Here is a 27,218-nt window from a genome sequence, read left to right as displayed (position 1 = left end):
TTTGCGTGTTGTCCCTTCAGGAGGTGCTTCCTTTACTATCCCAAGGGGAGAATATACAACTTTGGATCTTCAAGATGCTTATTTTCATCTTTCTATTCTGCAGAGGCACAGAAAATTTCTCAGATTCAGAGTGGCCGGGAAAGACTTTCAATTCAAGATTCTTCCATTCGGTCTTCGCTCCGCCCCGTGTGTTCACCAAAGTCCTCGCACCGGTGGCAGCTTACCTTCGCCTGCAAGGAGTACAAATCTTCCCATTTCTAGACGACTGCCTGCTGAAGGCACGATCATTCGAACAGGCTTCCAAACACACTCTATTCTGCCGGTCCCTCTTCCAGTCCCTGGGCCTTACATCCAACATGGAAAAGTCTTATTTTCTCCCTGCCCAAAACAGACTATTCTTGGGAACCATTCTAGACACCAAGCTAGCAAAATCTTTTGTGTTGCACGAAAGATGTCTGCGACTTCGAAATCTAGCGACCTCCCTCCTATTAAAAGAGTCCGATTCTGTCCGACAGTTGAAATTTTTCCTAGGGATGTTGTCCTCTTGCATCCCTCTTATTCCCCACTGCCGGCTGAAAATGAGACCTATCCAGGAGGAATTGGACCAACAATGGGCTCAAATCTCTGGATCCTTCAACGATGTAGTCAGTCACATCTCGGATGAAAAAAGCTCTCTTGTGGTGAACTCTCGAGAAAAACGCCTCTTCTGGTCGTCCATTTCTGGTGGACGCTCCAAGTTTCACTCTCACAACAGATGCATCTCTAGAAGGTTGGGGTGCACATCTTCAGGGATTAACAGTAAAGGGAAAGTGAAACATTCAGCAAAAAACCTGGCACATCAATCTACTGGAGTTACTGGCCATTTTTCTAGCTCTAAAAGCTTTTTACTCCATCATACAAGGAGCATCGGTGTTGGTTCGAATGGACAACACAATGTGCATGCACTACATAAACAAACATATATTACCTACTGGCGGTCGCCAGTAGGTATATATAGTTAGGATTTTTTCCCTATGGGATTTTTGAAAATTCTATGTCTAATAACTTTGCCGTTTGTGGACGGAATTGGCTGAAATTTTCAGGAAAATGGAACATTTTGTTTCTGAGCAGCCCCTGAAAATTTGGGGGGGTTTCGTCAAGGGGGGGCCGAGAAAAAAGGGGGGTCCCAAAACGTGTTTTTAACATTGAGTTTTCCATAGGGCGGTTGGCCTCACTTTTAGCCCGAACGGCTGAATGGATTTCCACAAAACTTGGCAAAATTGTAGATATTGTTTGCCCGATGTGCCTTTGCTAGGTCTCAAGATATGTAGTCCTGTGAATTTTGAGTAAATTAGGTTTAAAAAAAGATATATATCTAGAGCCGCGCCCCGGTACGCGTACCGGGGAGCGCTTCAGGCGCGCCACGCGACTTGCGCACGGCAAGCTGATTGGTTCTCGGGTGTCTGTAAACATTCGAAACAGTCCGCAGCGGCCGCCATCTTGTGTCTCGGTGGGATTGAGACACAAGAGGTGGCAAGAATCAAAGGAAATGAGCAAAAGGGGGCAGGGTACACCCCCCTGACCCCCTACTTTTGATGTGGGGGCCATAAAAGGCTCCCGCGGGTGAAATTTTTTTTTTTACAAATTCGATTTTCGCGGGGGGGAGCGCCCGGTACGCGCACCGGGGAGCTTACTGGGGAGCGTACCATGGAGATTAAAAATGACAGACTTTTTTTTTAAAAAAAAGCTTCTTTTTATAAATTGGAGGTAGTTCTGAAAAGAACTTTTTTTTTGATTTTGTTGTTTTATATATATTTTTTTGTTTTTGTTGTTTTATATTTTTTTTAGACTTTTTAAAACAATTTTATATTTTTTTGGGATTTTTGTCAAGGGAAAAACAAAAACAGGGATTCCAAAACTGCTCAACAGGAGCAAAAAAATTTGAAAATTTAGGGACTGGCAGAGCAGCGGTGTTGCTGTTTCTTTAGGGCAATGAGTTCAACACTCTGCTCCCCATAGCAGAGCAGTTCGTCACACTCCGTGCACAAAAATTTGATGCCTGCAAACACCGGCTGAATGTTAGGGACCATTCTTCCACGGGGTGGTCCCGAAGGTGTTGCTCCACCAGTGGAGGTGCTGCCGCCATCTGTTGGTACATTCCGTGCCAGCTCTCTGACACTCTCCCTGGCAAAGTTGTTAAGGTGTCTTCTTTTTACATGCCTGATCAAATTAGCATTCCCAAAACTATATTTTTTCAGAGGATTGCCTCTGGATAAACTACTCCCACATATTTTGCAGGTTACTTTGGGAGCGTTGACTTTTTTCTGTCCTTCAGGGATGTCGTAAAATTTCCAGATGAAATGGGTTTTTTTCTTTTGCTGAGGAGGGTCCTCATCTAAAAATCCATCTGAATCACTGCTGGATGACTCTCTTGCAGCCATTGCTGGAGATTAGAAAAGTAGGAGATAGAGTAGACAGAACAGCTCTTGCTCTCTCAAAGTACAAAGCAATAGTGAAAGAAATGGGTGGGTTTCACACAATTTGGAAAAAAAAAAGTTCTGAACCAATGAAAAGTGTTATTTTAAAGTCACATGGTTTGACGCGCTTACGCTACGCGCCCCGGGGCGCGACTCGGGCGTGTATCGTAAGCGCATCGGGGCGCTTACGTTGCGCGATCGTATGCGCTTCCGGGTGCGCTTACGCGGTGCGTCATAAGACGCATCTCGCGGCTACGCGATACGTGTCTTATGACGCAAGGCATGGCGGCTACGCGATACGTCACGATGTTGTTTTCGTTCGCGGCAATAGCGCTTCCGGGACGCGTATTAGTACGCGCCGCAAGATTGCGCTTACCCGTGCGTTCACCTGTCCGCGCCCCGGGAGCTTACAAAAAAAAAGTATTAAAAAAAAAATTATTAATAAACATATAAAATATGTTTGGATTTAAAGAAGAATACATTTTACAGCTACAGATATTAGCTTTTAAAAAACCAATGAAATTCACTGAAAAAACCATAGGTTATAGACCATATATAGTTAGGAATTAGCATTTACAAAACCTTGAAAATTCACTGAAAAAACCATAGGTTATAGACCATATATAGTTAGGAATTAGCATTTAAAAAACCTTATTTTACTCACACAAAACCATTGAAATTCCATATATAGTTAGTTGTACTAACTATATATCGCGCACCCGCAATCCACTGCTGATGATGTCATATATTACATCATTCATGACATGGTCAGTGACATCACTGATGACATCACTGATGACATCTCAAATGACATCACTGATGACATCACTGATGACATCTCATTTGACATTACTCATGACATCATTCATGTGATGATACGATGAACCTCTTCAGACTCTAATATAACCTTAGATACACTCAGTGTAAACAGACACTCACAGACTGTCACTCATCCATGGAGTTACTCACACACCTAATCAGTCTTGCAAAGAATCAATCACACCTCCATTTCCTCAACTATATAGTTAAACACACCTTACTTATTGAAACATATAATAACACATATTTACTCTGTTATACAATCCCTGATACAAGTTCACAATAATCCATACAGCCACTCAGACATTCACTGGCTCTAATGCACAGTTATTTATATATGTCAACTACCACATGTGCTGTGTTTTACATATGTACTTACTTTGACATGTAGCACTGAGATATCCATTCACTCACCAATACACTCATGCACACAGTAAACCGCCCATACAGCTGTTTCCACATGCACTTTTGAACCCATACATCTAGTGAATCAACTGCTCACACATCTATGCACAGAGTCATACACCTCCCAGACACCCACACACACACTCAGTCTCCCATACAAATACTTGGCCAACTAATCAATAACCCATATAGTTAGTCATATAGCTAATGATCAACAATTGCATCAGATTACAAAACAACAGACACAATGGTGCACAATTTAAAACAGTTTAGTCACTAACCCATGCACTCAGTGAGACACATTTAATCACTCACTTATACAGTCAGTCATGCACCTACTAAATACATCATCCAGACACTTATACATCCACTCATTCTTCAATATATAAGACATATTTTAACTTTACAGAAACATACAGTCACTGGATGTTATCATCAGTGATGTCATCAGTGATGTCATCAGTGATGTCATTTGAGATGTCATCAGTGATGTCATCAGTGATGTCACTGACCATGTCATGAATGATGTAATATATGACATCATCAGCAGTGGATTGCGGGTGCGCGATATATAGTTAGTACAACTAACTATATATGGAATTTCAATGGTTTTGTGTGAGTAAAATAAGGTTTTTTAAATGCTAATTCCTAACTATATATGGTCTATAACCTATGGTTTTTTTCAGTGAATTTTCAAGGTTTTGTAAATGCTAATTCCTAACTATATATGGTCTATAACCTATGGTTTTTTCAGTGAATATATATATATAAAAAAATCCAAAAGTTGCCCTGAAGCAGGAAGACACTGTGCAGTGGGATGATGCAAATCATTTATTTGTAGAAAGCCAGCTCGTAAGTCCCGAGTCAAAACATACATATAACGCGTTTCTGAGCACTGCGGCTCCTTCGTCAGAGGAAATGGCAGGAAAACAGCTCACACGGCTTGCACAGGTACGTAAATGCATGCGCTTTTCATTACCCACAGCTGGGCCTCCATCACGGCATGCTGGTAGTTTGCAGATAACAAAGCCACTGTTTCACCCCATTGGGCGCTGTACTTGATGCCAATTATTAATTAAAATCTCGCCCCAGTGGGCCTCCGGACCGCAGAGCTAGCTGAGTAAGTTCCTGCCCACTGCACCCTCATTGACGGCGTAGAAGATTTCCACACCGAGGGCCGCGCTGCTGCGGTGGCATCTTCCTAGCGGCCAGGCTGCCGCCCAATATAAATCCAAAAGTTGCCCTGAAGCAGGAAGACACTGCGCAGTGGGATGATACAAATCATTTATTTGTAGAAAGCCAGCTCGTAAGTCCCGAGTCAAAACATACATCCTAACGCGTTTCTGAGCACTGCGGCTCCATCGTCAGAGGAAATGGCAGGAAAACAGCTCACACATATATATTTCAGTCTTTTCGTACTGTGTATTATTAATATGTTGAATAAAATGTACCTTGTATTATTCTTTTTTTTTTTTAGGAACCTTTATTGTTATAGTACGGAGATACAAACATGGGCCTACAACCAGTCCGGACGGCCGCTATTCAAATCGATTAAAAAGTAATGTAGTAGAAAAACATACAGCGGTCCGGAGTTCAAAAGCTGAGTAGCATCCAGGATATATCATATAATTAAAGTACCATGCGATAATAAGGATCTGAGACGGTTCATTTTGTAATAACGAAAAATAAAATGAAAATCAATGTTGCATAATCACACACACCCCTAATACAGCTAACTAAAGCAAAAGATTTTACGCCAGTGATGTACATAGATGAAAAAGATGGGGGAGGGGGTATATGAGTCAGGATAGATGCAATAAACACCAAGCAATCATGGCGAACTAACCCAACCCCTCAAGGCGAAACACAATATGGGAGACATGGAAGACGACGACATCGAAAAAGGAAAAGGGCAAAGGGCCATAGAAACAAAGATAGAACAAAATAACAAACCCATCCCCCAACCCTCAACCCTGCACCCCTGCAAAAGGCTACGGCCTACCCCCCCAGCAGCGTGCCTGTCGCCCTAAGTAAGAGACCCGAAATACAGAGAAGAAAAAGAGAAAAAGAAGAGAAAAAATACAGGAGAAGGGCCCTCGATCTGGTCATCCGGCCCCTCCCACCTCCGCGTGCAAAAATCGTATAAACAGGTAGCAGCAATCACGTATAACGCAATCAATGACATCCCCGCTAAGCGCCCCTCAAATCACCATCAACCAGCCATGAGTCCCTCCATGTTCCAATCGAATTTACCCCTGGCCTCGTTTGTCAATAGTACCAATGTTGAACCATCCCTCAAACGGGATACAAAGTAGCACAAAGGGTCCGATTACACCGGGAGGATCAGGCAGTGTCGCCGCTCCATAGGACCCCAGCCACCGAAATTTCGCCAATGATGCGTGGCGGAAGTCTAATGGGAACAATGTCAACACCGCCAACAGTCTCGAGTCCAAACACAGTCCCGCCAGACACGGAAAGGGAAACACACGATGCGGGAAGCGCCAAAACCCCGACGGGGCCGCCCAAGCCGTGTATCGATGCTGTCCCTCCACTTGCCGATCAGAGAAAGGCCCCGGTGAGACAATCACACGCGCCACAGGTGCATCCACAGCAAGCTCATGAACCAAATCTATCCGCGTCTCTAAGAATGTAGACTCATCCGGGGAATACGTCGATGAAGCAGAGGCAGACACATCGGCGCCTCCTTGAGAGCGGTCCGTGCTGTTACAAGATGGCGGGACAACAATGGCGGCCATCCTTTGTCCCAAATCTCGGGCCTCCCGGATCAGGGCTGTCTGCAGGGTTGTCAGTGCAGCCAGTATATGTTTGGGCGTGGGCGGTTTCTCACAAAGCCAGACCCCGGGATTCTCTTGTGCACCGGTTTCTCTGCCCGGGTGAGGGGTGCACGGGAAAGTATCATCCGCCATTTCAGCCGTCACGTTCTCTTTCCCCTCCACCGCACCTCAGGAGCGGGTCCGACCCCCGGGATCAGCAGGATTCACAGCGGGATCCCAATAGTCAGGGCAGGCAGCAGAAAGGAGAGTCACTGAATGGCTAAACAAGCTCCCCGCTGCCCGGGAGTCACCCACCGGTTCCCAGGGAGGGCTGTTAACATAACCGGGTATCACACCGAAGGGGAACTGGGCATCATGGACTCTCTCCGTCCCAGCTATTTCGCACCTCCCGCAGGGCAACCCACTATTGGGAGTGGGTTGGTATCATCTCTTCCGGCTCGCAGATCTCAGGTTCTCTCCGACCGGCTTCCCATCGCAACCAGAGGCCGCTGGTGTTGCAATCACGGCCGGACACTCCCCTCACTCGAGATCCCGGCCTCAGCACCTCGAATGCCGCCCAAGAGACGGAGACAGTTCTTCGGGTCTACTTCGTGGTGGAGCCTCAAAAGCAGATGGTAAGTGAATGCATCCCTTCACCTACTTAAATTAGCAAAGACTGCTCTGGTTTATCGCCAGGATATATGTGCGGGACGGAGCCAAGCGGTTATGCAGCCATTCCGATCGCCATCTTGGCTCCTCCTCCCTTGTATTATTCTAACGCCACTGCTCACTATTCTTATTCGAGCATGTGAATCTATGAAAGACACCCCAATACTGGAGAAGAACAAAACTTACTTACCTGTAAACTGTGGTTCTCCAGTATTGGTGTCTTTCATAGATTCACATGCGACACACCCTCCTCCCCTCAGAGGCTCTCTTTATCTCTTGGCTCTATATTACTCTTGTGCTATGAAAATCTGAGGGCCTGAGCCTCTGGGGAGAACATTCTAAGAGGGTGCTGACGCCTGATTGGCTGGAATTTGGACCAAAGCATAATGACTATGATATATCGTAGAAGTGATATGTTGTCTATCTATGGAAAACTCTATGTTTTTTCTTTCTTTTATGCATATATGCTTGTGTTATTGCTGCATTGCTATGTTATGTACCGTGGGACTCCCACTTCGATGACGGAGGATATTCAAGCATGTGAATCTATGAAAGACTCCAATACTGGAGAACCACAGTTTACAGGTAAGTAACTTTTGTTCTTCTGTACCACAAAGGGGGCGTGAAATTGATACTTTTAATACTGTAAAGGTTGCACCTGCCGCCCCAAAGAAGTTTATGTATAATCTTAAGAAACATATTGAAAATCAGGCCATCTGCCCTATCGATCAATGTATTGGGCCAATTGATGCCACTTGGGTAAATAGGGAAATGACCGACATTAATTTTGTACCTGATAATAGTGACCAGGGACCACTTATGCCAGATGGAAACAACAAAAACCTGCATTTAATGAGTCATGTCAATTCCTGTACCACAAGCCATAGCTCAAATTGTTGCTACACAAAACGTCTTACTAGGGTTGATTCCAGGGTTAGCCACTTGACTATACTCTCATGGAATGTGGCAGGCTTAAACACTAAACTAAGTAACCTGGATTGGCTGGATTGTATGTATGATTTTGATATTTTATGTATTCAGGAAACTTGAATAACTGAAACTTTACATATGCATGGGTTTAAAATCTTTCTAACTCCGACTGTGCCTTCCAGGCATGGGAGGAGCAAGGGATTTATATCACATAGGTTGAACCTCAGAAAGGTGGCTATTGTGGCACCAATATTTTCTATCAAATTTTTAAATTGTACATTGATAAACAGTATTGTATCATTCCTATTAATTCTTATAACAATATTCCTGTTACAGAAATGAACAAAGTTATTAGGCAGTTTCTGGCGGACTTGTCGGCCATTCAAAGGAATATATCTTAAGAACTTTGTGTAATTTGGGGAGGTGATTTTAATGTGAATCCTTGTAGTCAAGGGTATGGTGGACATTGTGGAGTCTCACATGATGATGATATAGACATCTCCCATTTCTCACATTCACTGGCGAAATGCTAAATACGGTTAAATATTCCTTGGATTTAGGCTTTGTTAATTATTTGTGCTCACCACCGATCCTCTTTAGTAGTACATTTAATGGTCGGGGTTGTCGTCAACTATAGACTTTTTTCTAATGTCAAATAGATAATAGATATGCGAATAGAATTTCTAACTTTAAAACCCACACAGTAGCTTTTAGTGATCATTTTCCGATCAGTTTTAAGTTAGACTTGCCGACTAAGGTAGTATCCCTTAGACACTTACCCACAGAGCCACTAAGAGACATTGCTATAAATAGGACTAACGGATAGTCCATCAGATGGGTAGGAGTGGATATCTTCCAATTAACCAAGGTACTTCTAGACAATTATAATCTAGAGTTCCAGACCTGCCTACATGAGAGGTCAGCGGATGTAGATATCCGTAATTCCTTTAAAAAAATCTCAAAGGCTATTGAAACAAATCTAATGACAAAATCAAAAAGCACCCCCAACAGCAGGTCGCGTTGGTTTGACACTCAGTGTAGTAAGTGGCATGCTACCCTGATATCGGCCTTGCATAAGCCGACTAGAGATCGGGATGAAATAAAATCTGCAAGGCTGGCATATAAAACATCCCTTAATGTACGTAAAGAGGCCATTCGAACTGAATTGTGCAGGCACTTAGGCAAACCTCGGTCTTTAAGGACATGAAAGACTTTTGGAAGGCCGTGAATCACCGTTCTTGGCCCCTAAACTCCCCTAGTTTTGAAAATACAATTGGGGAGGATCAATGGGTGTCCCATTTTTCTGGACTATATGGCAGTGGCTCTGTTCCCGCCATTGGTGTGGGCCCTAGTTTGGGCCCTTGTAGCCATCTCCCCATCCGCCTCGATGTTTAGGTGGATGAGGTGATTGAGGCTATAAACGCTAGTGCTGGGAACAAAGCTCCGGGCCCAGACTGTGTACCCGTGGACCTTTACAAATCATGCCCTAATTGTGGGGCCCACTTTTAACATTGGTCCTAAGGGCATGCTGTGTTCAAGGTTTTACTTCGACCTTGACAGAGTCCACCCTTGTTCCCATCTTTAAGAAAGGTGATCTCTACGACCGCGCTTGCTACCGCCCCATTTCATTGTTGGACTCCCTAGTAAAGGTCGCCGGGCATGTGGTCTTAAATAGATTGCAGACGTGGGCTGAGGATACAGGTATCATTTCAGATTACAGTACGGATTTCGCACTGGTCTGGGCACATTCAAACAAACCCTGAACCTGAGCCTCATTATAGGAAAATATGTCCAAGCAAAAAAAGGGAGTCTGTATATGTGTTTTGCTGACTCAGTTTGATTGTGTCAATCACTCAAAGCTTTGGCAAATTCTAGAGGGAAATGGGGGTGGAAGGTCAATTAGTTAATTTCTTTAAAAATCCTATCTAGAGGCCCGGGCTAGGGTAGTTACGGCAGAACGGGTGATCTTAGTTAAAGTTTTCCCATTGGAAAGGGGGTAAGGCAAGGGTGTGTGCTCGCACCATTGCTTTTTACCCTCTTTATAAACAGCTTGGGAGATTTTTTAGCATGGGAATGTCTAGACATGCCCAGCATTGGCAACAGGGTAATTGGCGTATTATTATATGCTGAGGATGCGGTCCTGTTAGCCCGCACACCTAACGCTCTGCAAAAAATAGTGACGAGTTTCGTATCTTATATGTCAAGCCTGGACCTTAAAATTAACATCTCAAAAACCTTTGTCATGAAATGTAGTAAGCCCAGTGTAAAGTGGTGCAATATTTTCATACTTAGCGGGAAACTTGATTTTGTAGATCATTTTTCATATCTGGGGGTTGTTTGTGACAATAGGGGTTTGTGGGCAAAAGCTGTCAATTGCAGAAAATTACTTTTTGCTAAAGCTACAGGTGCTCTGATTGATTTTGCAAGGAGATTGGGCAAGCACCCTATTGATGACCTCCTGGTAATATATAAAGCCAAATGTATCTTTGTTGCCTGTATGGGGCTGACATTTGGGGCCATGTAAATGTGGAGCCACTCCAACAAGTTGAAAATAGTTTTCTGAGATACCTCTTGGCTGTCCCTGATAGCACAGCTACTTACTTCTGCCATGCCAAACTGGGCCTGCCATACCTGTCTGACCTTATTAAAATCCAGCCGATTTTATTATGGCATAAGGTCTGGACAGGTGTGTCTACACTACAGGCCTAAGGGCCAGATGTAGGTAAAGTACATTTACCGATTCTAGAATACTGAATTTTACCGATTCGGTATTCTAGAATCGGTAAATGCTATGTAGTTAAATATTCGGTAAGTATTACCGAATCGGTAAGATTTGGTATTTACCGAATTGGTATTTACCGATTCGGTAATTGCCATTCATTCTTATGGGCGATTTGGTAAAATGGGGAACACATTCAAGGGTGCCAGGGTGTCACTTTGACACCATGTTGCACCCCTGAATCGTGCTTGTGTGCACATGTGGCACACATACATGCCCTAAGGGCATGTATGTCTGCCACATGGCACAGTTAAAAATGCACAGATTTGCATTTTCAAGGGTATTCGTTATTTACCATCAACTTATAGTTGGTGGTAAATAACGAATCCTTAAAGCACAAAAGCACTCACAAATGTGCTTCCTACATGCCATTTACCAATTTGGTAAATACCGAATTGGTAAATTATGATTCGGTAATACAGAATCGGTAAATACCGATTCGGTATTTACCGAATCAACACGTACATGGCAAATGGCTCAATACCGGTCGGTAAGCCTGAAATTTACTGAATTTTGGGTTTACCGACAGGTAATGAGCCACCTACATCGGACCCTAAATCGGGAAGTAATTTTAGATTGTTTGAAACTGCAGCAGGTAAATTACATCCCCTGGCTCGTATTTATCAAAACTTTTTTTGGAGACCTTTACCACATTGAGTTGTTTGACAGTCCTGACTCCATGCTTCATATCTCGAGGAAGGACTTAAAAACATTATGTTTAAATCATCTGGAGACGATCAGGCTGTCTACTAACATTATGAAACAGACAGTCAGAACCAATCAATTACCCTTGATTCAAACAGGGATACAGCCGTATTTATTGTGTACCCCAAGTAATTATGATAGGTTCTTACTGACGTGCCTACGCTTAGGCAACTTTCACAACCTGGTTACATTTCCCCAATTAAATGACTGGTCACGTTCTCCCTGCCTCTGTCCTTGTGACAATGTATCTAATCAGTCGACATTCCACATTATGTTTTTTTTTTAATTTTATACTGTACTTAGGAAAAGATGGATTGTGCCATTATTTGAAGATGCTAGGCCTGAGGCAATATCGACCCGATTTATAAGGCTTCAATCTCTAGCTGGTGAAAATGTCACTAGTCACGTTGCAAAATATCTGAAAGGGGTGGTCAGAACAAGGTCATCGATGCAAGGTCCAACTCTTGTTGAAACTAACTGATTTACATGATGATTTTGTTACTACCTGAGCATGTGGCTAACACTTTGAAATTTGTCTATTATTTCATATCTATGGTAATTGGAGTGTATTTTAATCAGTTTTTAGCTTGATAAACTTTTAAATTATGAATGCTTATTTTTAAATGTTGAATTATACTACTTGTGCTGTTATGATTTAAAACTTGAATCGAATAAAGCAAATATTGATTTATTGATTGATTGACAATCTTGTGTGAAGTGAAGGGCTGCAGGATGTTAATTTTTTCTATCATTCAAGAAAATGTGATCTATACAAATATTTTTTTTAAAACATCAGTTAAAAAAACACAAAAGAAGCACTTTCTTTTGTAATTCTGAAGTATGATGGAAGCAAATATTATAATAGGGTTTAATCAATCAAGATACTTAAAATGAAAAATATTTGCTGAAAACTGATTTTCATACATTATCATTTGTGCACTACAGTAAAACTGTATCCCCCAGATTCATCAAGAACACATTTTGCTATTCCTTAATAGCGAAAAATACCGATTCGCTATTAAGGAATAGCAAAATGCTATGCATCAAGAAATCACTACAAAAATTGCGATTTCTAATAATTCCTTAATTGCGACTCGCTTATTGCGAGTCGCAATTAAGGAATATCTCCCCATTCATTCCTATGGGCCTAGAGGCCCATAGGAATGAATGGGAAGACAATCTCAATTTGCTAATCGCAATTAGCGATTCGCAAATTGAGATTGCGATTTCAAGGGTGCAGGGGTGTCCAAAGGACACCCTGTTGCACCCCTGAAATTGATGTGTGCACATATGTTGCGCACACACATGCCCTTAGGGCATGTGTGTGCGCAACATGAAACTTTGAAAAATGCACTTTAGTGCATTTTTCAAAGTTTTTGCAAATTACCACGAAGATGTATTTCATGGTAATTTGCGTGACCTAATAGCGAATTCGCTATTTTTTTCACTTTCATGCATTGCATTTAAGGAATCTCAATTTGAGATTCCTTAAATGCAAAGAATCGCAATTTAGCGAATTCTTAATTAGCGATTTTTGCATTTGGGATGATGCATCCCAAATGCAAAAATACCGCTCGCAAAGGGCCAGATTCTCGGAATCTGGCCCTTTGCGAGCGGATTTAAGCTTGATGAATCTGGCTGTATGTCTTTACAAATGTAGTGGCCATTTCATTGGAACATGTGCTGTTTGTGAATAACAGTGTGCTACCACACCATTCTTTAGTGATATATATTTGTGACATTGTGCTCTAAAATGCAACATCAGCTACATATTACACCCTTACCAGTCTCCTCTACTTCTGAATGAGCGAGGCTCACTTGCAACACTTTTTCTTTGCCTGATGCTTGGATTTTTGACAATCCCTATGATTTCGGGGACGTGACACTGATGGCAGCACTACACTTAGAAAATTGTTTCAGCACCCCTGAGGAAAGGCAGAGGGCTACACATTATATTAGGAACACATGTATTTGTGGGCGTTTTATTCAGCCTGACTCCCTAAGACTAGTCGCTTTTAGATAGTCCTGTTCACATAACAGAAGTATTATTACACCTTCTTTCTTCTGCCTGGCTGTTTGTGTATAAATGTGGCACTTTGTTTTCACCTGGATGCCAGATTAACGTTTTCTTGTTTGTGTAGGCATAAACTTTGTCTGCTTAAAAAATGTGAGCCTAGTCTAGTATTTTTGTGCTTGAAATAATAGGTATAGTATAGTGTCTGGTTTTGTGCTGTTTTGTAGGAATGACTATAGAGGAATCGTTAGATCTAGAAGCCCTGACTAAACATCATTCCCTTTTGGAAAAGAGAACCCAGGAACTGAAAGAAGGTCTTAAAACAAAGTACGTTTCTGCTCAGGCTAAAGCTGACCTCGACCAGGCCCTGGAACTTGTACTGAAGGAGCGGGAAAAAGCTGCCTCGGAAAATTCACGGCTGAAGCTGAGGTACTGTAATGTGTTCAAACTCAGCTGATTGAGGGGCATGCGGGCAGGTCCTCCATCTTGTATTTGTAGGCTAGAGAAAATGACACCCCCTTTCTTTATCTTTGTACTTAGATATAAGAGGGGAAACATGATTTATGCTGCAATCGCCTCATGGGAACAATCGGACAAGAGGAAAACGCTGCCGGATTACTTATACAAAGTCACGACACTGGAAGATGCATCAAAAGGTAATTTTGGGGAAAAAATACGCATAATAATCAATTAAGGTTAAAATAACATTGCCTGTTACACACAGTATTGACAGTGCTTGGTAAATGTAATAATTCTTAAAGTGCATGTTTTGATTTGTATTGGTTAATGTTTCTAAAGACTCCACAAGCCATACCAAATGCTGAGAGTAAACAAAGAGATACCAAAGGGGATGATGGACAGAGCGTTTGAGCAAATCAAACACTCATCCCAGTCAACTGATCTGGGTTTAATCCATCCTCATTCTTTAGCTCACTCCACCACCCCAGTTCAGACATAGCCATATGCAAATCAGTCTGACCCTGTGCCTCATGGGAACAGTCCAGCCCGAACTGCCAAGCCATGTCTTCCCTGGACCAGAAACAGGCATCCTGGGACCGGTTTCTGGCTAATCAGCTGTCATCAGCCAGGCTAGCTTGAATGCAGTGGCAAAGTGAGCTAGGGACCCACGTCTGGGCATGTATACCTCAAGGGCAGGGTACCTAGATTCTAGAATACTTGGGACACATCGACCTCCCGTCGCTTGCAAACACACATAGGGAATTCCTAATGCTTCCCATAGAGAAGGACGAGATAGTAGAGGCCGTGGCGGGCATGAGATCTGGCAGCGCCCCGGGCGCGGACGGTCTCACGGTGGGGTTTTATAAGGCGTTTATAGACCTTCTGCTCCCTCATCTGGCAACATTCTTTGACGACCTGTGCACATCGGGCTGCATGCCACAAACGATGCAGGAGGCTCTATTGGTTGCTATCCCCAAACAGGGTAAGCCTCCAGAGGAGTGTAGCTCGTATCGACCCCTTTCACTGTTGAACGTGGACACTAAGCTATACGCAAAAAATTGGCTAATCGACTAGCACTCGTGGCTCCACAGCTGGTGGCCCCGGAGAAGGCGGGATTCCTCCCGAGTAAAAACCTTACATATAACATACGCACGGTCTTCGGGACAATGCAGCACGTGCGGCAGGACACGAAGGCAATAGCGGTATTCTTAGACATGGAGAAGGCCTTTGACTCCGTGGAGTGGCCATTTCTGAGGCAGCTACTAACGAGGATGGGCTTAGGGCCAGTATTCTTGCAAATGATTGGCACCTTGTATAACAATCCCAGAGCGTAGAGTGGGCAATTTAGTTATGGAACCCTTCGCCATCACCAGAGGGACTAGACAGGGCTGCCCACTGTCACCCTTGCTGTATGCCCTAGTAGCGGAGCCACTAGCGTGTGCACTCCGAGAACATCTTGGGAACGAGGGCATTGGCTTCCCTACCTACAAAATCATAGTGTCCGCTAATGCGGATGATACACTGCTGTACGCGCGAGACCCAGAGAATAACTTGGCAGCGGTACTTAGAGAGGTAGCACACTTTGGAGCACTCTCAGGCCTGAGAGTGAACTGGGCGAAGTCCATAGCTTTCCCCCTCACGCTGAACACAAGGGAATTTGAGATGGAGTTCCTCTACAGTGGTCGGTGGATTCCGTCCGATATCTGGGAATCCAACTGCATACGGACTCGGAGATAGTCCTTCGGAAGAACTATGGTGTGGCCATTAGCAAATTAGAGGATGAGGTGGAGGCCTGGTGTCGGCTCCCGCTCTCACTGATAGGGCGCATCTCAAGATGGTGGTGTTGCCTAGGAAGCTGTTCTTGTTCATAAACGAGTCCCACAAGTCTTTTTTCAGAGACTGAAACAATCCATGCTTAAGCTCACCTGGGCAGGCAAACAGGCACGGGTTAAATGGCAAGTCCTCACACTGCCGTACTGCATGGGAGGTCTGGGCGCCCCAGACTTTGAGCTGTATTACAGAGTCGCACAGGGGGCACATCCGCACACCTGGATCCATGGAGACCCTAACATCCAACATGTTAGAATGGAAAGACTGTTTGCGGAACCTTTTCCCTTAGCAGCGACGATATTCCAACCGGTTGACCGTAGAACTGGGTTACTGGATTCCATAACTACCACTAATCATGCCTGGCATTGCTCTCCTGAGGCGGAAGCCGGGAGCCACATTTCTTAAATTTTAAGCTCTTGCTATTTGCACTTCGCATTTCTTAAATTTTAAGCTCTTGCTATTTGCACTATCTGTGATTTTAAAACATTGTGTGCTTACTCTGCTGCTGATTGTTTGACTGCTGCTCCTGGGTCTTGGGGGTCACTTCGCACAGCGGTTCCAGCGCTGTCGCAGGGAGGGCCACTATAGCGCCGCCATTACCCACGAGACGCTAGGCCACGCCCCTAACACCACGCCACGCCCCTTTTCGGCACTATAAACGACGTGCTGAAGTACGAGCCGGGGTTTAGATAGTTCTCCTGAGGCGGAAGCCGGAGCCACATTTCTTAAATTTTAAGCTCTTGCTATTTGCACTATCTGTGATTTTAAAACATTGTGTGCTTACTCTGCTGCTGATTGTTTGACTGCAGCGCCAAGACGCCAAGACGCCTTCGGGTATACGTTGCGCTTTATAAATGGCAAAAAATAAATAAATAAATAAATAAATTGTTTGACTGCTGCTCCTGGGTCTTGGGGGTCCCTTCGCACAGCGGTTCCAGCGCTGTCGCAGGGAGGGCCACTACAGCGCCGCCATTACCCACGAGATGCTAGGCCATGCCCCTAACACCAAGCCACGCCCCTTTTCGGCACTATAAACAACGTGCTGAAGTACGAGCCGGCGTTTAGATAGCTCTCCTGAGGCGGAAGCCGGGAGCCACATTTCTTAAATTTTAAGCTCTTGCTATTTGCACTATCTGTGATTTTAAAACATTGTGTGCTTACTCTGCTGCTGATTGTTTGACTGCTGCTCCTGGGTCTTGGGGGTAACTTCGCACAGCGGTTCCACCGCTGTCGCAGGGAGGGCCACTACAGCGCCGCCATTACCCACGAGACGCTAGGCCACGCCCCTAACACCAAGCCACGCCCCTTTCCGGCACTATAAACGACGTGCTGAAGTACGAGCCGGCATTTAGATAGCTCTCCTGAGGCGGAAGCCCGGAGCCACATTTCTTAAATTTTAAGCTCTTGCTATTTGCACTATCTGTGATTTTAAAACATTGTGTGCTTACTCTGCTGCTGATTGTTTGACTGCTGCTCCTGGGTCTTGGGGGTCACTTCGCACAGCGGTTCCAGCGCTGTCGCAGGGAGGGCCACTACAGCGCCGCCATTACCCACGAGACGCTAGGCCACGCCCCTAACACCAATCCACGCCCCTTCTTTTTCCCCAATAAGAATGCTTACTAATGGGAAGCGCAGCGGACGAGCGCAGCGGGCGCGCCTAAGGCAAGCCCGTCTGCGCCCGTCCGCGACCAGGCCGCGACGAGCCCCGGAAACTCTGCTCATTTTACCGTGAGTCCGGGTGCTTCCCCTCCACTATATTCTCGGGAGACTCTGCTTAACCTGAGTGAGTATGCGTACGAGGGACACCTCTCTTTACCTGACACTGCTCTCCCACTGAAAGACTTTGTGATCAGGGGTCTGCTAACGTGCGGACTTCTTAACGTCAGGTCACTGCCTAAGCATGCTGGTGAAATTCAATTACTAGTGGACACCCATCAGTTAGACGCCCTTTTCCTTACTGAGACGTGGACCCACCTTGACTGCGACATCGAACTTGGCTGGGCTTGTCCGCAGGAATACAAAATCTTGCATCTTCCCAGACCGAAAGGCCGAGGTGGTGGGGTGGGAGTGATCTATAGAGCCTTCTGGCACATCAATATCCTAGATATGGACCCGGTTGTTGGGACCGAGCTCCTCGGCCTCTCCATTAATAGTCACATTGGAGCTATCTTCACGGTGATTATCTGTTATCGCCCTCCTGGGGCTTTCAGTTCCCAGCAACAACAATCGCTACTCACTTCCCTCTCCAACATGGCGACATCTCACAGTAAGCTAATCATCTTAGGTGATTTCAACTTATGGCCGAATGGTACCTTAGATACTGGACTGCACAATCTTTTGCTCTCTCGTGAAAGCGTGGGGCTCCTACAACTAGTCAGGGAACCCACTCATAGAGCAGGGCACCGACTTGACCTCATCTTCTCAGTCCCTCAGCTAGTGCATCTGGATGACATCCTGCCCATGGGCTGGACTGATCATTCTCTCCTTAAATTCCACATTAACAGTAAGGGGGCCAGAATGCCGGTACACAGCACCACCTCTGAATTCTTGTACAGAGACTGGAAAGCTCTTGAAAGGCTGAGAATCACTGATGCTGTGTTCCAAGTGGATGACAGCTTCTCCCCGGACTGTCCAGTTGAGGATAACTACGAGGCCTTTTGTCACAGGATATCCACAAATATTGACTCTCTTGTTCCACTAAAAAAATGCAAGCACGAGGGCAGAGTATCAGCTCGATGGTTCAACGACTCCTTAAAGGCCCTTAAACTGGCCTGCAAACAGGCAGAAAGGAAATGGAGGCAAGGCTACTCCAATGCTAATAAGCTACTCTAGAAAACTAAACTTTTGGACTATAAATCTGCGATCCTGAAATCTAAATCTGCTTACTTCTGCTCCACAATATGTACAGCCGCCAACAGTTCCAAAAGTATTTTTCAGATTCTGAACAGCCTCACCCACCGCTGACTGTGCAAAAAATTCGACCCCTCCCACACAAGCCCTTTGCGACAGTCTTGCTCTGTTTTTTAATGAAAAAATTGAGACCATTATTCGCAACCTGAGGACCTCCCCTACACTGGTCGACCCTACTGGCCTTGGGGTAGGTACTACTGATCTTGGAGTGGAGAGCCCAGGGTGGCAGCCTGTGGACTGTCTGCGGGAGTTCCCCCCTATTACTGAGGCGGACTTCGACCGACTGGCTCGCGGATTCTCATCGGGATCTCCTCTGGACCCCATTCCTCCTAAAATCTGGAAGGCCTCTGGAGAGGAACTCTTCCCACTCTCTGCAGGATCTGCAATCAATCTCTGCGCAGTGGCTTAGTCCCTGCTCCCTGGAAGCAAGCTCTTATCACGCCATTGTTGAAAAAACCCTCCTTAAATCCTGAGTGTCTACAGAATTATCGGCCCATTTCCCTGCTACCATTCCCGGCAAAAATTGCCGAGCGCTGGGTGAGCTCATGCCTCTCCAAACATCTGGAGCAGAATCATTTCCTGGACGAAATTCAATTCGGTTTCCGTCCAGCCCATGGCACCGAAACAGCCCTACTCACTGCCATGGAGGACCTTCGAATGCGCGCAGACAGGGGCCAGGCAGTAGCACTGATCCTGCTGGACCTGTCTGCCGCATTCGATACGGTTAATCACGGGATTCTATTGGAGAGACTAAGGGAGGCCGGGGTGGGCGGCATTGCCCTGCACTGGTTTCGCTCCTTCCTGCGGGACAGAAAGCAGGCTGTGTCCCGTCCCCCGTTTCAATCTGCCTTCTCCCCGGTGTTCTATGGGGTGCCTCAAGGCTCGTCCATCAGCCCGATTTTATTTAACGTCTACCTTAAACCACTGATTACGTTGATAAAATCCCACAGGCTAAAGGCAATCAACTACGCTGACGACACTCGACTCATCCTCTCTTGGGAGGGCGAGGAATCGATCCCTTTGGAATCTTTTCATGACTGTCTACGGAACACGGCTGGCTGGCTACACAATAACTCTCTACAGTTCAACGCCTCCAAAACCGAGGTTCTGTTCTGTGCCGGAAGTTGGATCCCCCACCCGTTCCCGGTGGAGTTTTGGCCGCCTGAATCCACGGAAAAGCCACAGCCGGTCACCACTGTTCGCAATCTGTGTGTTATGATGGATAACAAACTCAGCATGGAAGCCCAGGTTTCGAAAACAGTGTCCACCTGCTCGGCCCTCATTCGCTCCCTTCGTAAGTTCTTGCCACTTCTTCCCTTGCAGGCCCGGGCTTTAATAGTCAGGTGTACCATTCTTAGTCGCTTTGACTATTGTAATGCGCTGCTACTCGAGGCTCCATCCATGCTGTTAGACAGACTCCAAAGAGTTCAATCTGCCGCTGCCAAACTGGCCCTTGGTTGGCCTAGGAGATCTTCGGCCACTGCGGCAATGGCCGAGCTTCACTGGCTCCCATTGAAACAGCGAGTGGCCTTTAAATCCCTTTGTCTCGTTTTTAAAGACCTGCAGGGAGTTGGGCCCAGCTCTCTGCAAACCATGTTTGACTGGTACATTCCAACCAGAGCCCTTCGATCCATAACGTCCTGCCTTGTAAAAGTACAGAGATTTAAAAAGGTCTGGACCGGAGGCAGATCTTTCAGAGTTGCAGCTGCCAAACTTTGGAATAGCATGCCCCTGGACATCTGCCAAACAAAGGAACTTCTCCCTTTTAGGAAACGGGTCAAAACGTGGCTGTTTCCTAAATGTTAAACTTCTGGCCACTCTATTGCTGCCTCCCAGTGCATTCCATCTTAGGAGATATCTCAGTGCCAGGATACCTGTAAGGTGACAGCCGCGCTATATAAATGTTCTAAATAAATAAAATACATAAAAATATTACAGCATCAGGGAGGGGGGCATTGCTATATTCACCATGAATGCTGGTGGAGTGGGTCCTTTGGTTTGCCCCCTGTAGAGACAGGGGAGTGATAAAGGCACTTCACGCACTGAGCATCTGGACGGCTGGAGACAGGTTGCAGGACGGCAAGGTAAAGACCTGGGAGCAAGCAAAGGGGACAGCTGGAACGGGTACCACATTACAGCAATTTCAGTTCTACAGAGTGAGCAGGGCCCTGTCAGAACAGTTAGGTGAGGACCTAGACGAGCCACCGGAGGTGCCGGAACTCACTTATGTGATTAAGGCAGATTCACCCCGTCAGATGGTAACCAATATCTATAAAATAGCAATGTCCCATAGGGAACACCGATATACAGCAGCTAGGCTGGAATGGCAAAGAGATCTGCAGATCCAGATAGATGACGACATGTGGCGATATTGCTGCACGAATACTAGAAGAATCTCGCTTCATGGTAGGCACCGGCTTATACATTTTAAGTACATTAATAGGGTATACTACACCCCGGAGCACCTATGTAGGTATGGGTTACGGGAGGAAGCGACATGCAAGAGATGTCGAGCCCCATCAGCAGAGTTTCTACATCTGGCATGACTGTGCCCTGGAATACACACTTACTTGGTACTCATATTCAGGGAACTAAGTAGAATAGTGGAGGTGATGCTGGACCCGGACCCCCGGTGGTACTCCTGGGATACTCCAAAAAGCTACCTAGGGCAACGCGTAGACTAGTGGACATGGGCACACTCATAGCGAAGCGGGTGGTGGCGCAGCGCTGGATGAGAGGGCCGATGCCTGCGATTAAGCAATGGTCGCGGGATGTGCTGTACTGCTGCACGCAGTCGGAAACCTATAATGAGCTGCTGCCGCCGCGTAGCCGCTCAAACAATGTCTGGGGTCTATTTGTTGCACAGATACACAGAGGGGAGGAAGAGTCTAAGACTGCGGGGGAGGACTGTCGAGGTGAAGCTGAAACACACTGCGGTGGTGCACCCTGAGCCAGAGAGGACTTTAGAGTGCGGTCTGGGGACGTGGAGCAGACCTGGGAGATGCTGCCTATTGGTAGGGGGTGCTGCATACAGAGTGTGATATGCCACCTGCCCCCCTACGGGGTTGTTGGCACTACGGCTGTGTATTTTTATTGGGTATGAGGAGTACTGTTCGCGGCCCTTTGGCCGTGTCGTTGTGTATTCCTGTATGCTTTTGTGGTTTTGTGTTGTAAGCCTAATAAAATAAAATAATAAAAACAATTAGTCAATGTAGGAGGCTGGCTTAGTTTATGGTGCACACTTATTAATGTGGAAGAGGTGTGGCGCAGCGGCCAGGGAGCCTGACTCCGGACCACGGGGTTTACGGTTCGATCCCCAGTGGCGCCGGCAGGTTAGCCCAGCACCATGTGACTCTGGGCAATAGCTTGCTTAATCTTCCCAAAGGCCCCCAGCGCCGGGACACCTCTCCGGTGATAGCTGTGCTTTACAAATGCTGGTAACGTAACATAAAGTGGTGCACCATACAATAATCCAGACAGCCCTTATGGTGATTTTAGTAGTCTTTGATAACCATAGAAAGCTCTGATAGTGGTAGCTGTGGAGAGCAGCCTTCAGGCTTATCTTGAAGGAGTGTTAAGCAGTTTATTTTACCAGTTCAATCTGAAGTGTATGTAGAAGAAAGTAAAACACACAGTTTTTAGCAAAAATAAGTCTATTTATTTAACACACTATTCCTATTACATTAGAACATGTCCTATCTGGCGATATCAACACAATCCAAAAAAATACTTTAAAAGCAATCAGTTAAGTAGCACAAAATACAGTGGTCTCCAGTGGAGACCCAACCATATACTAAGAAAATGGAATGAGAACTGCAGGGCAGGACTGGACTTGGACCAGAAGACCCAGTGGAGCTGGGGACACAAGAAACCACCCAAGGTAAGTACCCAGGAACCCCACAGAGACTGTGTGCAGAGTGAAAACACAGCTGCGTTGCCAATGGAAGTCAATGGAGAAGTTGCCGTTGCAGTTTTGAAGAAAAAGGACCCTTCCCAGAAGACCCCAAAAAATTCCCTTGGAGGACAAAAAGTTGGAGAGCCACCCCACCCGTGGATGCCCCAGGAACCAGGTTACCTACACCATGGAAGCCAGGTGCATAGGGGTGAAGAGACGTCAGAACCTGCCGTAGACGACAATGGAAGACTTAGAAGAAAATGCCTCTGGAGAAGTTCAAGAAGAAGTCCGGTGGGATCCAAGTGTGGATTCTGGAAGTGAAGAACCTGCAAGCAGAGGGCACAGAGTCTATGTATGGCACTCGGAGGTGAGCAGGAGGCACGGAGACACAATGCCCACCGATGTCGGGAGGTGCTGAAGAGTTGATGGTAACCTTGTCAATGAAGCTGTGAGGACCAGGCAACGCTGAGGAAGACCAGGAGCTAAGCATGAGCTGCCCCACGTCGGATGTCGGTGACTAGGTGGTCGGTGTCCGGAAGGAGCATCAGCAAGCCAAGTTAGCCGCAACTGGTGTGGATGACAAAGAAGGAGCAACGTTGGGATCAGCAAGGTCCGAGGGACTCAGAGAGCAGGCCCCAAGCAAGCAGGGCAGCCCACTGAAGCAGTAGAAGACCCTCAGAGGACCCACAGGTCAAAGACACAGGAGTCACAAGAGGACCTTGAGCAGCTCCCCATAGATGGAGGTCCACAGTGCAGAGGAGGTGGTGAGGGCGCTGATCTTGGAGGGCAGAGATGCTGGAGCTTCTTGTAGCCAAAAGATCTTTGGAGTGCAGAGCCAACAAGTCTTGGCAACAGCAAGTCAACGTGGTGCACAGAGGTTGGGTCCCACAGTTCTGATGAGGGATACCGGCCTCAAAATTGCAGGGAGGACAGGTCAGGCCTTGAGGGAGTTGCAGAACCACCACCTGTGTTACTGGGCCTTGGGAAGTCCGAAGGACGGCAGGAGCAGCAGAGCCGTTAGCTTCATTGTAGTGCCTGCAGATGCAGGGGAGTGACTTCTTCAGTCGAAGGGAGATTTCTTTGGGTGTTCTTGATGTCCACAGGTATTTTGAAGGACCTGGCAGAAGCACAGACAATGAAGAAGACATGAACAGCAGCGAGACCAGGAGCAGCAGGAATCTTCCTTGGTGCAGTCTTGGTTCCAGTCAAAGTCAAACAAAGTCCACATGTCTAAACGATCGAAGAGCAACGTAGTTTCAAGGTTGAGTTTTGTCCACAACGAATCTGAACCCACCCACATGGGAGCCTTTAAATACCCTAAGGAAAGGGTTAGGATGACTTGGGGGTCCCTCCCAGAGGAGGGGCTGGACAGAGGGAGGATTAAACCATGTACTTTGTCCAGTTTTGCCAGAGTGGGAGCCAGGGGCTCTCTGAACTGGTTCCAACTGGAGTATTCAAGGAGGGCACCAAATGTGCCCTTCAAAGCAGTCTGGTGCTGCTGGCAAGCGCCCCACCCCAGCCCAATACACTAAGTACTGCCTGGTAGGTGGTCACAGGAAGCCTATTGTTCTACCATCCCCTGCTCGAGCTTGGCTCATCAGCAAGAGGGCAGAATCATGTCTGTGGTCGGAACAGCACTAGCTTGCTGGCAGACCCTTAAAGGCTGTTACGGGGAGTACAGGGGGTTCCCTAAGGAACATGGGATCATACTTCCAACACTGGGATCGGTGTTGGGGTATGATTCAAACATTTTTGATACCAAACGTGACCGGGTTCGGTGCCGCCACTATATAGTTAGACATCTCCTAATGACTGCTGCCCACTATATGTCTAGAAATAGCTGACCACACGTACAACGTCTGGAAAATCGACTCCAGGGTTTGTAGGGGTGTCCTGCTCATACAGGGGCACCGGCCACGGCCGGCATGGCTCGCAGGATGGGTCGCACTGGGTTAGTGCATATTTTATTTTTAAATTACAAAAAAAGAAAATAAACTTTGCGCCGGGTCCCGGGTCTCCGCTCCTACTCTACTGCATCTCGGACAGAAGCACAGCCAGGCCCCACTGATCAATCGCAACACTGCAATGCAGCATTGTGATTGATAGGCACCCCTGACCAATCACAATGCAGTACAGCGTTGTGATTGGTTTTGAGCGTCCTAGTTAGACGCTCAACCAGGGAATGGGAGCCTGGGCTTGTTTTCCATGCAGACGGTAATGCAGCCTGCATGGAGAACGAGTAGGCCGGCCAAACGCACTTAGGAGTGGGCAAATCGCTCCTCCCCTGCCCTGCTCCGAGCAGAGCTGACCTACCCCCGCCCGCCTGCCCGCAAAAGTAGCAGGAAGCATTAGATGATAATAACTTAAAGTTATTATCATTTAATGCTGCTTCTTTGCTCTGCTTAAAAGCAGTGGGGTGACATTCCTCCATCATACGGAGGAGCCACCACTGCATGGGACATAAAGCAGTGAATTAATATCGTCAATTATTATTAGTTACTAGTTCTATATTTATAGCACTGATTTAGCTCTTTAATTGACATCATCACTGGAGTGCTGCTAGATTCCTAAGGGAATTTGCGATTTTGTGAGGCTATTAGTAGATAGGTTAATTCTGCATGTCATTGGGTCATCCACAACTTTGTGACTCTCCTGGTGACATGATAAAGTTGTGTTTCTACTAGCATAACAAAATCAGGTCAATGCAAACCCACCACAGTGTTTGCAATCAGGGCAAGATAAGGTGCCTGTTAATGCCACACGTTCAGCAGACATTTCTTGACCTACTGTTGGGCTGAAAGCCTTTACAGTTTGTGAAATGTGCTAAATTTAGCTTTGCTTAGGGATTCAGACTTTAGAATGCACCATGGTCCATGGTCAACCGCTGGCCTACAGAGAGGTGTTACATAAAGTAGTGCTACACATGTCAGTAATCTAGGTGCATAGATTGTGCACTTTGTCCACTTCTATTCAGTTTTATAAAACGTGATGCTGCGCTTCTAAAGGCTCCAGGCTCAAAGTATGTAATTTATTTACTCATTTTTTAAATAAATATTTTAAGTTTTGGTTTTTTCAGCATTTCATAAACAATACAGCAGTAATTTATTTACTCTTGAACACTGTTATCAAGTCTAAGCTCCAGGGTGGTAGCTCCTTGTGAGAAGGTGAGTGCGGGGATTACGTTCTTACCTGATTTTAAGGACCCTCCCAGTAGAAGCACTGTTTCCCTCGAAATCCGAACCCCGATAGTTACATTCCAGATGGCAGAGGCAAAACGACGAAACAAACCCACCTATCCTATCTCTCTACAGCGGGACTACTACCCAAGATCGTAAGTGGGAGGAGATGAACTCGGAAGTCGTTTCCCGAATACAGTGAAAGGGAGTCGGCACGAAGAGGGGGTGTCATTGACTGACAACGGAGTGAAGACAAGCAAGAAGCCGGACGAGGAGGAGCGGAGAAGTGAAGACAGTGATTACGGGAGAAAGGGCGAGGAAGAACTGAGGAACGAAGACGCCCTTGGAGAGGACGAGGAACTGGACGAGCGGTGGAGCGAGGAGTGGTGGTGCTTACTGGAGGAGACTGGAGAGCGGTCGCAACTCAGGAGAGTTGTGGTGCAGCCGGTGAGTAACTGCATCTCTGGGGACAGTGGGGGAGGGTACGAGGCCGGTGGGAGGTGAGGAAGTTAACGGGCACTGGTAAAGGAATTACGAAACTCGCATCCCGCATAAGCACTCGCGTGTGGAACAACTTCTTTATTTTCTTTGGCGCACATCCTTAGTATCTCCGTTTCACTGAGCCCCGCTTACCCTCACCTGCTAACACTGGCCCTGGTTAAGGTCCACTGGCGTTCGTTCTCTCCCACACACAAAGAACCAACCCCTCCCCCCGAGCGGTCGTCTAGAAGAATTGTCTAAAACCAAAATAAACTGAACCCTTAAAAGATCAAACACTTTCTGGTGTGGTGACGGTTAGACTTTATTTTCACTTCCCCCCCACACAACTGTGATTGACGGCTCCCTTTTTGCCTCTCTAATGAGCCTTGTGGGTGACACAAACGAGGCAGAGGAGCCGGGATCGACCACCTCCAATCCCCAGCCAAGCTCAACGAGGACGGATCAAAGAGAAGAGAGAGAAGGAACACCAGTCGTACCATCTGCTGCCCCTATCACTGATAATAAAAAGCGCACCTTTGAAAGGTATATTCAGCCTCCGCGTCTGTTTATCTGACCTGCCCTCCCACAAGTGGTGTCAGAAGCGGGATCAAAGGGAGACATGGAGGCTGCTCTCGCCAAAATGGTGGAAAACTAGGAACATCCGGGAAAGGTAATGGAACGCTTCCTGACAGTGGTAGAAGAGGATATGGGTAAGCGTCAACAAGTACTCACGGGACAGAGCCAGACCCATGAAGCAGCTGTGGATAAGATTACCGAGGCCCTTGGACACCAGAGGTGGCCCACAACTCTTCCCTCTGCAGTCCTGCAACGGTACGTGAGTGGTGAAGACCCTGACTATTTTTTCAACAACTTTGAAAGGAGGGCCACCGCAGCTTCCTGGTCAGCCGACAAATGTG

The 27,218-nt window shown here is 46.3% G+C and overlaps 1 protein-coding gene across 2 annotated transcripts in view; it reads left to right on the top strand.

The window, feature by feature from the left end:
* Nucleotides 1–27,218, top strand: part of CLHC1 (clathrin heavy chain linker domain containing 1) — a 522,096-nt gene that overhangs the window by 363,543 nt on the left and 131,335 nt on the right. For both annotated transcript variants that reach the window (XM_078649489.1, XM_078649488.1), the window contains 2 exons: nt 13,779–13,980; nt 14,092–14,207. In XM_078649489.1, coding sequence (XP_078505615.1) covers nt 13,779–13,980; nt 14,092–14,207 — 318 coding nt within the window. The remainder of the gene's footprint in view (nt 1–13,778; nt 13,981–14,091; nt 14,208–27,218) is intronic.

The sequence above is a fragment of the Lissotriton helveticus genome, chromosome 6, assembly GCF_964261635.1.
Source record: "Lissotriton helveticus chromosome 6, aLisHel1.1, whole genome shotgun sequence".
Classification (NCBI taxonomy): domain Eukaryota; kingdom Metazoa; phylum Chordata; class Amphibia; order Caudata; family Salamandridae; genus Lissotriton; species Lissotriton helveticus.
The sequence above is the reverse complement of the archived record's forward strand: the minus strand, read 5'-3'. Positions and strand labels throughout refer to the sequence as shown.